The 14,761-nt window shown below is 43.9% G+C and overlaps 1 protein-coding gene across 4 annotated transcripts in view; it reads left to right on the forward strand.

Moving 5' to 3' along the window:
• Positions 1-14,761, forward strand: part of garnl3 (GTPase activating Rap/RanGAP domain like 3) — a 234,930-nt gene that overhangs the window by 159,891 nt on the left and 60,278 nt on the right. For all 4 annotated transcript variants that reach the window (XM_055873909.1, XM_055873911.1, XM_055873912.1 and 1 more), the window contains exons 12-15: positions 2,551-2,659; positions 7,364-7,409; positions 7,559-7,665; positions 13,172-13,287. In XM_055873909.1, the coding sequence (XP_055729884.1) occupies positions 2,551-2,659; positions 7,364-7,409; positions 7,559-7,665; positions 13,172-13,287 (378 nt within the window). The remainder of the gene's footprint in view (positions 1-2,550; positions 2,660-7,363; positions 7,410-7,558; positions 7,666-13,171; positions 13,288-14,761) is intronic.

Genomic DNA, 14,761 nt, shown 5'->3' on the forward strand with positions numbered 1-14,761 from the left:
ATAACCATCCTCCCTCTGAGTCAGTCCTCCACAGCTACAGAGTTATATATATAACCATCCTCCCTCTGGGTTAGTCCTCCACAGCTACAGAGTTATATATATAACCATCCTCCCTCTGGGTTAGTCCTCCACAGCTGCAGAGTTATATATATAACCATCCTCCCTCTGGGTCAGTCCTCCACAGCTACAGAGTTATATATATAACCATCCTCCCTCTGGGTTAGTCCTCCACAGCTACAGAGTTATATATATAACCATCCTCCCTCTGAGTCAGTCCTCCACAGCTACAGAGTTATATATATATAACCAACCTCCCTCTGGGTCAGTCCTCCACAGCTACAGAGTTATATATATAACCATCCTCCCTCTGGGTCAGTCCTCCACAGCTACAGAGCTATATATATAACCATCCTCCCTCTGGGTCAGTCCTCCACAGCTACAGAGTTATATATATAACCAACCTCCCTCTGGGTCAGTCCTCCACAGCTACAGAGTTATATATATAACCATCCTCCCTCTGGGTTAGTCCTCCACAGCTACAGAGTTATATATATAACCATCCTCCCTCTGGGTCAGTCCTCCACAGCTACAGAGCTATATATATAACCATCCTCCCTCTGGGTTAGTCCTCCACAGCTACAGAGTTATATATATAACCATCCTCCCTCTGGGTCAGTCCTCCACAGCTACAGAGTTATATATATAACCATCCTCCCTCTGGGTTAGTCCTCCACAGCTACAGAGTTATATATATAACCATCCTCCCTCTGGGTCAGTCCTCCACAGCTACAGAGTTATATATATAACCATCCTCCCTCTGGGTTAGTCCTCCACAGCTACAGAGTTATATATATAACCATCCTCCCTCTGGGTCAGTCCTCCACAGCTACAGAGTTATATATATAACCATCCTCCCTCTGGGTTAGTCCTCCACAGCTACAGAGTTATATATATAACCATCCTCCCTCTGGGTCAGTCCTCCACAGCTACAGAGTTATATATATAACCATCCTCCCTCTGGGTTAGTCCTCCACAGCTACAGAGTTATATATATAAACATCCTCCCTCTGGGTCAGTCCTCCACAGCTACAGAGTTATATATATAACCATCCTCCCTCTGGGTCAGTCCTCCACAGCTACAGAGTTATATATATATAACCATCCTCCCTCTGAGTCAGTCCTCCACAGCTACAGAGTTATATATATAACCATCCTCCCTCTGGGTCAGTCCTCCACAGCTACAGAGCTATATATATAACCATCCTCCCTCTAGGTCAGTCCTCCACAGCTACAGAGCTATATATATAACCATCCTCCCTCTGGGTCAGTCCTCCACAGCTACAGAGTTATATATATATAACCATCCTCCCTCTGGGTCAGTTGTGCATTCTTTTCTCTCTCTCCTCTACTGCTCAGTCCTCCGACCTCTGGCACTCTCTCCCCCAGGTAACCCTTTCACCCCCCTCTTTCAACCCCCCTTCTTTCTCTCTTTTTATTCTCTCTATTCCCCTCTGCTTATCTCACCCTCCCTCCTTCTTTGTCTCCCTCTCTCTCTCCCTCTCTCTCCCTCTCTCTCTCTCTCTCTCTGTCACACCCTGACCTTAGATAGCCTTTTTATGTCTCTATTTTGATTTGGTCAGGGTGTGATTTGGGGTGGGCATTCTATGTTTTGTTTTTCTATGATTTTGTATTTCTATGTTTTGGCTGGATATGGTTCTCAATCAGGGACAGCTGTCTATCGTTGTCTCTGATTGGGAACCATACTTAGGTCGCCCTTTTCCCTCCTTTCTTTGTGGAAGTTAACTTTGTTTGTGGCACTTAGCCCTTAAGCTTCACGGTTGTTTTTGTATTGTTTATTGTTTTTGTCGGCGTCATCCTAATAAAAAGGAATATGTACGCTCACCACGCTGCACCTTGGTCCACTTCTTACGACGGCCGTGACACTCTCTCTCTCTCTTCTGTATCAGATTGATAATCTCCAGTTACTCTTACTACCTAGCATACAGAATTATGTTCAGTCATATCCTTTTAGTTAGTCTTTTATCTGTTCAAGGTCAGAGTTGTTGAGATGCAGAGGAAATAGGAAGTACTCTCTAGTCCTTGGTCTTTCAATCTCCATTCACTTACTCTAGAGGGAAAAAACACATACACACACATGCACGCAAACAAAAACACAGGCCTACACACAAACCTAAACGAGTCAAACAAGATACCGCTCTTGAAAAATAAGAAACAAAGTATTGACATTCTACACTAAAACATTTGTACCTTACGACCTAAAAGCATCTTCGTGTCAGACAATGCTACCACTTGCTACTGTGTGTGTGTGTGTGTGTGTGTGTGTGTGTGTGTGTGTGTGTGTGTGTGTGTGTGTGTGTGTGTGTGTGTGTGTGTGTGTGTGTGTGTGTGTGTGGTCTGACTCAATAAGATGTCATTCAGCACTTATTTAACTTGTTTATTGTGTGACGTTTCTCATTTTCTTTTCTCTCTCTCTCTCTATCTATCTCTCTGTCTGTCTGTCTCTCTCTATCTCTCTCTCTCTCTCTTCAGGTAGAGAGGAAAAGACACATTGGGAATGACATTGTCACCATAGTGTTCCAGGAGGGAGAGGACGCATCTCCTTCATTTAAACCCTCCATGATCCGATCCCATTTCACACGTATCCTTCCTTTATGGCCAAACAAGCACAACCAGGAAATGGTCATTCCTGATGTTCACAATACGATGGACATTATCGCCTGTACACCGTGCCAGTGTCAATAGGCTATGCGAGGCGAAAGTAAACAACATAGCGATTTCTTTTACCATCTGCATGCATGAAAAGTTGTACTTTTTGCAGGCGCAACCTGTTAAATGATGAATCCTCAGTGGTGTTTTAGCATGTAAATCTTGGTGAATCAAACTCCCACATTTTTTTTTAGATGCAAGCCAGCAAAACGACACACAACACACACAACACAGCAGAGCTTTCTTTTCAGCATCATGGAGTGAATCCTTACCACCGCTACACCTGGCTATCAGCGGAGCCTTGTCTGGCAGCAAAACAATTATTTCAGTCTCGTTTACTGGCTTTTTAAAAACATAGCTAATATGGCTGACTTGCTTAAACAACTGTGGTTTCTACTGACAATTGAGATGTACAAACTATGGCATAAGGGAACGATGAGCGGATAAGAGGCAATCTGTACTTTCGATTAAGACATTAATGAGCGAGTTAAGAGGGACGTAGCCAATATATCTATTTGTTCAGCACTTTTGAAATGTACAGCGACAGAATTCAGAACATGGGTCGTTCTTGCAGTATTCTCCCTGTACACCAAGTCAGAACTGTAGGATAAATATAGGGGGCATATAAGCAGACAATGAAAGCTCTTACAATATTATATGATGACATTTCTCTAAAACAGGCTATAGGCACCACCAAGTCAGAACAGTAGGCTACGTTATGAGGGGGAAAGGGACCAAATTATAAGGGTGAAGCACATGCGCTACTAACAGCTTACTACACAACATACACTTGTATTACTTTCTTAGCTACAGTATACATATCTCCCTGGCATATTACATAATTTATGCAGCAGCATACACTACATTTTTTAACTCACCTTGTGCTGTGCCCACTTGAACAGGAAGGTGACAGGGCGGTCCTTGTGTCTAAATTTTGTCATCAAACTTTGTCATCAAAGTCTGGCATTCTCTAGATTTATGGTGCTTTCAAGACAACTGGGAACTGTGAAAAAAACAAGGTTGAGTAATGATGTCAGTGATCTTCAGGTCGAAGCTTCAACCTTTTCTGTGAATGTGAATGTTTATAATTTTAAGCATGGAAAAGAAACCCTTAAACCCAGACTTCCACCGAATAGCAGGCAAGTGATTGCTTTACAGCGCTTGCAGTAACCACTGAATCCTTCCAAACCACTCATTGTTGAATTTGCGATTTCCAACTTGTTGTGTGATGTTTATGTCCAATGGCCGATACGTTTTATCTATAATTTATCTTCATATGACAAGGATTGAAAAGGATTTGCCAGTAGATTGTCGACTTGATTCATGATGATGACTGCTTGTCTAGCTTGCTTGCTAAGACTTTGAAAGTAATGTTGACATGATCAGTCTGATCAAAGCTACGGAAGATATAACGTGATTTGACATCATTTTATCTTTGGCCAATGACCTTGAGCCGTCTTGGATGGGCACTTCTAATGTAAATCTATGGCAGCACCGAAGGTGGCTTGAACATTCTAGCTCTCATTGTAGATTTTGCGATGGCGTAGTGTCCCCATGAATGACAGAACACCGATCCAATCACAGCGGAACTAGAGAACACATACCAACCCCTACGCTCTGGCTGCCCAACCACCACAGAAAGCACTGAGCAAGGCTGAACCACCAGCATTTTGGAGCTGCCTTACTCAAGATAAAAAAGAGACCATGTTTGTATCTGCCCGATTCCAGCCTTGCTGAAGCAACCCCAGATCATCACCGATCCTCCACCAACTTCACAGTGGGTGCGAGACTCTGTGACTTGTAAGGCCTCTCCAGGTCTCGCACCCACTGTGAAATTTGGTGGAGGATCAGTGATGATCTGGGTGTGCTTCAGCAAGGCTGGAATCGGGAAGATTTGTCTTTGTGAAGGACTCATGAATCAAGCCACGTACAAGGTTGTCCTGGAAGAAAACCTGGTTCCTTCTGCTCTGACAATGTTCCCCCACTCTGAGGATTGGATGTTCCAGCAGGTCAATGCTTCATGCCACACAGCCAGGTCAATCAAAGTGTGGATGGAGGACCACCAGATCAAGACCCTGTCATGACCAGCCCAATCTCCAGACCTGAACCCCGTCATGACCAGCCCAATCTCCAGACCTGAACCCCATTGAAAACCTCTGGAATGTGATCAAGAGGAAGATGGATGGTCACACGCCATCAAACAAAGCTGAGCTGCTTGAGTTTTTGCGCCAGGAGTGGCATCAAGTCACCCAACATTAATGTGAAAGACTGGTGGAGAGCAAGCCAAGACACATGAAAGCTGTGACTGAAAATCAGGGTTATTCTACCAAATATTGATTTCTGAACTCTTCCTAAGTTAAAACATTAGTATTGTGTTGTTTAAAAATGAATATGAACTTATTTTCTTTGCATTAGTCGAGGTCTGACAACACTGAATCTTTTTTATTATTTTGACCAGTTGTGATATTCTGCAAATAAATGCTCCAAATGGCAGTAGTTTTATTTGGAATTTGGGAGAAATGTTGTCAGTAGTTTATAGAATAAAACAAAAATGTTCATTTTACCCAAACACATACCTATAAATAGTAAAACCAGAGAAACTGATCATTTTGCTGTGGTCTTTTCCACAGCTGTAAACAGTACCAGTCAAACATTTGGACACACCTACTCATTAAAGTGTTTTTCTTTATGTGTACTATTTTCTACATTGTACATTGTATACATCAAATCTATGAAATAACACATATGGAATCATGTAGTAACTAAAAAAGTGCAAACAAATCAAAATGTATTTTATATTTGAGATTCTTCAAAGTAGCCACCCTTTGCCTTGATGACAGCTTTGCACAGTCTTGCACATTCTCTCAACCAGCTTTGCACATTCTCTCAACCAGCTTCACCTGGAATAATTTTCCAACAGTCTTGAAGGACTTCCCACATATGCTGAGCGCTTGTTGGCTGTTGGGTTGAGGTCGGGTGATTGTGGAGGCCAGGTCATCTGATGCAGCACTCCATCATTCTCCGTCTTTGTCACGTTCCTGACCTGTTTTCCCTTGTTTTGTATTTATTTAGTATGGTCAGGGCGTGAGTTGGGTGGGTTGTCTATGTGTGATTTTCTATGTTTGGATTTTGTGTTCGGCCTGGTATGATTCTCAATCAGAGGCAGCTGTCAATCGTTGTCCCTGATTGAGAATCATACTTAGGCAGCCTGGGTTTCACGTGTGTTTGGTGGGTGTTTGTCTACCGTGTTAGTGTTTTCACCACACGGTACTGTTTCGGTTTTCAACACTTCGTTTATTTTGTATTTCAGTGTTCAGTTTCGGTTTTAATAAATCATCATGAGCACCAACCACTCTGCATATTGGTCCGATCCTTCTCGCCTCTCCTCGTCCGATGAGGAGGACGAAATAGACAATCGTTACAGTCTTGGTCAAATAGCCCTTACACAGCCTGGAGGTGTGTTGGGTCATTGTCCTGTTGAAAAACGAATGATAGCCCCACTAAGTTCAAACCAGATGGGATGGCATATCGCTGCAGAATGCTGTGGTAGCCATGCTAGTTAAGTGTGCCTTACATTCTAAATAAATCACAGACAGTGTCACCAGAAAAGCACCCCCATACCATCACACCTCCTCCTCCATGCTTCATGGAGAACCACACATGCGGAGATCATCCGTTCACCTACTCTGCGTCTCACAGACACGGCGGTTGGAACCAAAAATCTCAAATTTGGACTCATCAGACCAAAGGACAAATTTCCACCGGTGTAATGTCCATTGCTCGTGTTTCTTGGCCCAAGCAAGTCTCTTCTTCTTATTGGTGTCCTTTAGTAGTGGTTTCTTTGCAGTAATTCGACCATGAAGGCCTGATTCACGCAGTCTCCTCTGAACAGTTGAGATGTGTCTGTTACTTGAACTTTGTGAAGCATTTATTGGTAACTCTAATGAACTTATCTTCTTCAGCAGAGGTAACTCTGGGTCTTCCTTTCCTGTGGCGGTTCTCATGAGAGCTAGTTTCATCATAGCGCTTGATGGTTTTTGGGACTGCACTTGAAGAAACGTTCAAAGTTCTTGAAACTTTCCGAATTGACTGACCTTCATGTCTTAAAGTGATGATGGACTGTTGTTTCTCTTTGCTTATTTGAGCTGTACTTGCCATAATATGGACTTTGTCTTCTACCAAATAGGGCTATCTTCTTTATACCACCCCTACCTTGTCACAACATAACTGATTGGCTCAAACGTATCAAGAAGGAAAGAAATTCCACAAATTAACTTTTAGCAAGGCACACCTGTTAAATGAAATGCATGAAGCTGGTTGAGAGAATCCCAAGAGTGTGCAACGCTTTCATCAAGGCAAAGGGTGGCTACTTTGAAGAATCTCAAATATAAATTAGATTTAGATTGTTTAACACTTTTTAGGTTATTACATGATTCCATATGTGTTATTTCATAGTTTTGATGTCTTCACTATTATTCTACAATGCATAAAATAGTAAAAAATTAAGAATGAGTATTTGTGTCCAAACCTATGACTGGTACTGTATATCAACACCTGCCCTTGATGACGGGTCGCCACTGGGAATCATGTATTGAGTGTATGGGAGTTCATGTTACTTCCTTAATTTTACTGCCAGATATTTTTGCATTAGTTAGATACAACAGTCAGAATGACAGTTACAGGTATGCAGGGGTTCAGTTTCATTTTTGTTTCAGTTATGTATTTTATGCAGTGTTCATGTATTCTATGGTATTGTATTGACTCATGGCCTCTGTGTGTTCCTGTGAGTGTGTATGTGTGAAAAACAATACCAGGGTTTTGTGTGTTCTAGGTTGAAGATTTTCTCTGAGGAAAGTGTGCCACTGTTTGGACCTCCCCTCCCCTCACCACCTGTGTTTACAGACCACCAAGAATTCAGGGACTTTTTGTTAGTCAAACGTAAGACCATGGACTTACTCTCCAAACTGTTTACACCTCTTCTGTTTACACCTCTTCTGTGTAAACCTCTAAGGTTTAGACCTCTTCTGTGTAAACCTCTACGGTTTAGACCTCTTCTGTGTAAACCTCTAAGGTTTAGACCTCTTCTGTGTAAACCTCTACGGTTTAGACCTCTTCTGTGTAAACCTCTACGGTTTAGACCTCTTCTGTGTAAACCTCTACGGTTTAGACCTCTTCTGTGTAAACCTCAACGGTTTAGATCTCTTCTGTGTAAACCTCTAAGGTTTAGACCTCTTCTGTGTAAACAACTACGGTTTAGACCGCTACTGTTTACAGTTCTCCTGTTACACCTCTACTGTTTACAGTTCTACTGTTACACCTCTACTGTTTACAGTTCTCCTGTTACACCTCTACTGTTTACAGTTCTACTGTTACACCTCTACTGTTTACAGTTCTCCTGTTACACCTCTACTGTTTACAGTTCTCCTGTTACACCTCTACTGTTTACAGTTCTCCTGTTACACCTCTACTGTTTACAGTTCTACTGTTACACCTCTACTGTTTACAGTTCTAATGTTACACCTCTACTGTTTACAGTTCTCCTGTTACACCTCTACTGTTTACAGTTCTACTGTTACACCTCTACTGTTTACAGTTCTACTGTTTACAGTTCTACTGTTACACCTCTACTGTTTACAGATCTACTGTTACACCTCTACTGTTTACAGTTCTCCTGTTACACCTCTACTGTTTACAGTTCTCCTGTTACACCTCTACTGTTTACCGTTCTACTGTTACACCTCTACTGTTTACAGTTCTACTGTTACACCTCTACTGTTTACAGTTCTACTGTTACACCTCTACTGTTTACAGTTCTACTGTTACACCTCTACTGTTTACAGTTCTACTGTTACACCTCTACTGTTTACAGTTCTACTGTTTACAGTTCTACTGTTACACCTCTACTGTTTACAGTTCTACTGTTACACCTCTACTGTTTACAGTTTTACTGTTTACAGTTCTCTTGTTACACCTCTACTGTTTACAGTTCTACTGTTACACCTCTACTGTTTACAGTTCTACTGTTACACCTCTACTGTTTACAGTTCTACTGTTTACAGTTCTACTGTTACACCTCTACTGTTTACAGTTCTACTGTTACACCTCTACTGTTTACAGTTCTACTGTTACACCTCTACTGTTTACAGTTCTACTGTTACACCTCTACTGTTTACAGTTCTACTGTTTACAGTTCTACTGTTACAGTTCTACTGTTTACAGTTCTACTGTTACAGTTCTACTGTTTACAGTTCTACTGTTACACCTCTACTGTTTACAGTTCTACTGTTACACCTCTACTGTTTACAGTTCTACTGTTACACCTCTACTGTTTACAGTTCTACTGTTACACCTCTACTGTAATAGCTGTCGCTTTCCTCATCCTCGGACGAGGTGAGGAGAGAAGGATCTTCTGACCAATATGCGGAGTTAGGGAAATATGCCATCTTTATTTATAACGAACTGATGACACGAAAACAAACACTTTAACAAACTTACAAAATAACAAAACGACGTAGAACGGAACCTGAACATAAACTCACATGACAAACGTAAACTCACGAACAGGAACGTTACATCGAAAACATACGAACAGCCAAACAGCTCCGAAAGTGAATACATCGAACACAACGACGAAAGACATCACAGGAGACAATCACCCACAAACAAACAGTGAGAATGCCCTACCTAAATATGACTCTTGATTAGAGGAAAATGCAAACCACCTGCCTCTAATCAAGAGCCATACCAGGCAAACCGAAACCAACATAGAAACAGATAACATAGACTGCCCACCCAAAACACATGCCCTGACCAAAAACACATAAAAACTAACATAAATAGGTCAGGACTGTTACATCTACTGTTTACAGTTCTACTGTTACACCTCTACTGTTTACAGTTCTACTGTTTACAGTTCTACTGTTACACCTCTACTGTTTACAGTTCTACTGTTACACCTCTACTGTTTACAGTTTTACTGTTTACAGTTCTCTTGTTACACCTCTACTGTTTACAGTTCTACTGTTACACCTCTACTGTTTACAGTTCTACTGTTACACCTCTACTGTTTACAATTCTACTGTTTACAGTTCTACTGTTACACCTCTACTGTTTACACCTCTACTGTTACACCTCTACTGTTTACAGTTCTACTGTTATACCTCTACTGTTTACAGTTCTACTGTTACACCTCTACTGTTTACAGTTCTACTGTTACACCTCTACTGTTTACAGTTCTACTGTTACACCTCTACTGTTTACAGTTCTACTGTTTACAGTTCTACTGTTACACCTCTACTGTTTACAGTTCTACTGTTACACCTCTACTGTTTACAGTTCTACTGTTACACCTCTACTGTTTACCGTTCTACTGTTACACCTCTACTGTTTACAGTTCTACTGTTTACCGTTCTCCTGTTACACCTCCACTCTTTACAATTCTACTGTTTACAGTTCTCCTGTTACACCTCTACTCATGCATTACAGTGACGAATTTGTTTCACTTTATCTAACGTTTATCATAAAACCTTTATAAGGCCTATGCACGTGTGCTTCACAAATGTTTTAAGATAATGTCACACATAAAGAGCGAATAAAGCAGCCCCCCCCCCCCCCTTTGTATAGGCCTCTAAGTAGATATGTGTGACCAAAATAGTCGTTGAGCTGGGTTAGAAGTCTGGATGGTTGTAGTTCTAGGCTCTCTTCAAGGCCCACCACAGAGTTGCCCCACCTATTTAGAGTAATTCCTGTCCTAGAATGGAAAGTCTTGTTTAGGTTCCACCTCGAAGAATGACGCACGCTGCTAATACATATCAGGAATTGGGGGTGGGAATGTTGTGGGGATTTCCACGTGGAGCAGAGGAATAACAACAAGTAGTATGTGTACACCTGCTCGTCGAACGTCTGATTCCAAAATCATGGGCATTAGTATAAAGTTGGTCCCCCCTTTGCTGCTATAACAGCCTCCACTCTTCTGGGAAGGCTTTCCACTAGATGTTGGAACATTGCTGCTGTGACTTGGGATCAGGCACTGATGTTGGGCAATTAGGCCTGGCTTGCAGATAGCGTTCTAATTCATCACAATGGTGTTCGATGTGGTTGAGGTCAGGGCTCTGTGCAGGCCAGTCAGGTTCTTCCACACCAATCTCGACAAACCGTTTCTGTGTGGACCTCGCTTTGTGCATGGGTGCATTGTCATGCTGAAACAGGAAAGGGCCTTCCCCAAATTGTTGCCACAAAGTTGGAAGCACAGAATCGTCTACAATATAATTTTATGCTGTAGTGTTAATATTTCCATTCACTGGAACTAAGGGGCCTAGCCGGAAACCATGAAAAACAGCCCCAGACCAGTATTCCTCCTCCACCATGCATTGGGGCAGGTAACATTCTCCTGGCATCTGCCAAACCCAGATTCGTCTGTCGGACTGCCAGACGGTGAAGCGTGATTCATCACTTCAGAGAACTCATTTCCACTGCTCTAGAGTCCAATGCCGGCGCGCATTACACCACTCTAGCCGACGCTTTGCATTGCTCACAGTGAACTTAGGCTTGTGGGCAGCTGTTCGGCCATGGAAACCCATTTCATGAAGCTCCCGACGAACAGTTCTTGTGCTGACGTTGCTTCTAGAGGCAGTTTGGAACTCAATAGTGAGTGTTGCAACCGAGGACAGACGATTTTTTCGACCTACGCGCTTCAGAATTTGTCAGTCCAGTTCTGTGAGCTTGTGTGGCCTACCACTTCGCAGCTGAGTCGTTGTTGCTCCTAGATGTTTCCACTTCGCAATAACAGCACTTACAGTTGACCGGAGCAGCTCTAACAGGGCAGAAATTTGACGAACTGACTTGTTGGAAAGATGGCATCCTATGACAGTGCCATGTTGAAAGTCACTGAGCTTTTCAGTAAGGCCATTCTACTGCCAGTGTTTGTCTATGGAGATTGCATGGTCAGCAACGGGTGTGTCTGAAATAGAATCCACTCATTTGAAGGGCAATGTAATATATCAATCCATTATCTAAATTGCGGCCGCAAATTCTTTCGGAGTAATTGATTTAAGTAGACCAGACACAGCTGCTATTGCAATGGTGTCTATGGGAGACGCACCCCGTTAAGTAGACCAGTGAAATATCTTGATTTATCCATCATCTTTGTTGCAGCCAAAGATGATCTATTATTCTGAGCAAAAATATAACTGCAACATGTTTCATGAGCTGAAATAAAAAATCCCAGACATTTTGGATACTCACACAAAGCTTATTTCTCTCAAATGTTCTGCACAAATCTTTGGCATTCCTGTTAGTGAGAGTTTCTCCTTTGCCAAGATAATCCATCCACCTGACAGCTGTGGCTCATCAAGAAGCTGATTAAACAGCATGATCAATTCACAGGTGCACCTTGTGCTTGGGACAATAAAAGGCCTCTCTAAAATGTGCAGTTTTGTCACACAACACAATGCCACAGATGTCTCAAGTTTTGAGGGAGCGTGCAATTGGTATGCTGACTGCAGGAATCTCCACCAGAGCTGTTGCCAGATAATTAAATCTTAATTTCTCTACTATAAACTGCCTCCAACATAATTTTTGAGAATTTGGAACTACGTCCAACCAGCCTCACAACCGCAGACCATGGGACGGCAGCGTAGCCTAGTGGTTAGAGCGTTGGACTAGTAACTGAGAGGTTGCAAGATTGAATCCCCGAGCTGACAAGGTACAAACCTGTCGCTCTGCCCCTGAACAAGGCACTGTTCCTAGGCTGTCATTGAATATAAGAATTTGTTCTTAACTGAGTTAAATAAAAGTTAAATAAAAGTTAAATATATATATATAGTTTTAAATGTAACCACACCAGCACAGGACCTCCACATCCAGCTTTTTCACCTCCGGGATCGTCTGACTTGCCACTCAGACAGCTGATGAAACTGTGGAGGGGGTGCTGAGGAGTATTTTTGTCCTGTAATAAAGCCCTTTTGTGGGGGAAAACTCAATCTGATTGGCTGGGCCTGGCTACCAAAGGGGTGGGCCTGTGCCCTCCCAGGCCCATGACTGCACCCCTGCCCAGTCATGTGAAATCCATAGATCAGTGCTTAAAGAATTATTTCAATTGACTGATTTCCTTCTATGAACTGTAACTCAGTAAAATCTTAGAAATTGTTGCATGTTGCGTTTATATTTTTGTTCAATATATATTGCTCAGCTCAGTCACGACTCGCAAACTTTGAAGGTGTTTCTAATTAACAATGCCATTCTGGTGGGTGACCATTCAAATAAAACCCAGCCCTGAAACGAAACGTAGGCTAAAAAGAATTTACACGTCATTTCATAGGAAAAGACACGTCATTGGCTCAAATTTGCAGAAAGCGATCACTTTGGATGAGTGTGTGTGATTGAGTATGTTCTCACCGTAACCCACCCCTCTCTACCCCCCCCCCCCCCCCCCCCTGTCCTTTAGTAATCAATGGAGAGAAGGCCACCCTGGAGACGCCCACGTTTGCCCAGAAGCGCCAGCGGACCCTGGACATGCTGATCCGTTCCCTGTACCAAGACCTCATCCCTGACCTCCACAAGGTACAGCCCTGTCACACCCTACCTAACCCAGCCTGGTACAGCCCTGTCACACCCTACCTAACCCAGCTTGGTACAGCCCTGTCACACCCTACCTAACCCAGCCTGGTACAGCCCTGTCACACCCTACCTAACCCAGCCTGGTACAGCCCTGTCACACCCTACCTAACCCAGCCTGGTACAGCCCTGTCACACCCTACCTAACCCAGCCTGGTACAGCCCTGTCACACCCTACCTAACCCAGCCTGGTACAGCCCTGTCACACCCTACCTAACCCAGCCTGGTACAGCCCTGTCACACCCTACCTAACCCAGCCTGGTACAGCCCTGTCACACCCTACCTAACCCAACCTGGTACAGCCCTGTCACACTCTACCTAACCCAGCCTGGTACAGCCCTGTCACACCCTACCTAACCCAGCCCTGTCACACCCTACCTAACCCAGCCCTGTCACACCCTACCTAACCCAGCCCTGTCACACCCTACCTAACCCAGCCTGGTACAGCCCTGTCACACCCTACCTAACCCAGCCTGGTACAGCCCTGTCACACCCTACATAACCCAGCCCTGTCACACCCTACCTAACCCAGCCTGGTACAGCCCTGTCACACCCTACATAACCCAGCCCTGTCACACCCTACCTAACCCAGCCTGGTACAGCCCTGTCACACCCTACCTAACCCAGCCTGGTACAGCCCTGTCACACCCTACCTAACCCAGCCTGGTACAGCCCTGTCACACCCTACCTAACCCAGCCCTGTCACACCCTACCTAACCCAGCCCTGTCACACCCTACCTAACCCAGCCTGGTACAGCCCTGTCACACCCTACCTAACCCAGCCTGGTACAGCCCTGTCACACCCTATCTAACCCAGCCTGGTACAGCCCTGTCACACCCTACCTAACCCAGCCTGGTACAGCCCTGTCACACCCTACCTAACCCAGCCTGGTACAGCCCTGTCACACCCTACCTAACCCAGCCTGGTACAGCCCTGTCACACCCTACCTAACCCAGCCTGGTACAGCCCTGTCACACCCTACCTAACCCAGCCCTGTCACACCCTACCTAACCCAGCCTGGTACAGCCCTGTCACACCCTACCTAACCCAGCCTGGTACAGCCCTGTCACACCCTACCTAACCCAGCCTGGTACAGCCCTGTCACACCCAACCTAACCCAGCCTGGTACAGCCCTGTCACACCCTACCTAACCCAGCCTGGTACAGCCCTATTGGCCAAAGCCTACCTCTTGTGCTCTCGTCTCCTCTCTTCTCTTCGGGTCTTTCTATAATCCTCTGGGGACACTTTCCCAGACACAGATTAAGCCTTGGACTAAAAAGAATGCACAATGAAGATTCTCCATTAAAAGTACCCTGTTACCTTACCTATCTGACAACACATATCTAATGGGGCTAAAGATGCTTAATCTGTGTTACCGAAACTGGCCCTTGGTTTATTCCCTAATTCATGCTAGGGAGT

This window comes from Salvelinus fontinalis, chromosome 21, assembly GCF_029448725.1.
Source record: "Salvelinus fontinalis isolate EN_2023a chromosome 21, ASM2944872v1, whole genome shotgun sequence".
NCBI classification, from domain to species: domain Eukaryota; kingdom Metazoa; phylum Chordata; class Actinopteri; order Salmoniformes; family Salmonidae; genus Salvelinus; species Salvelinus fontinalis.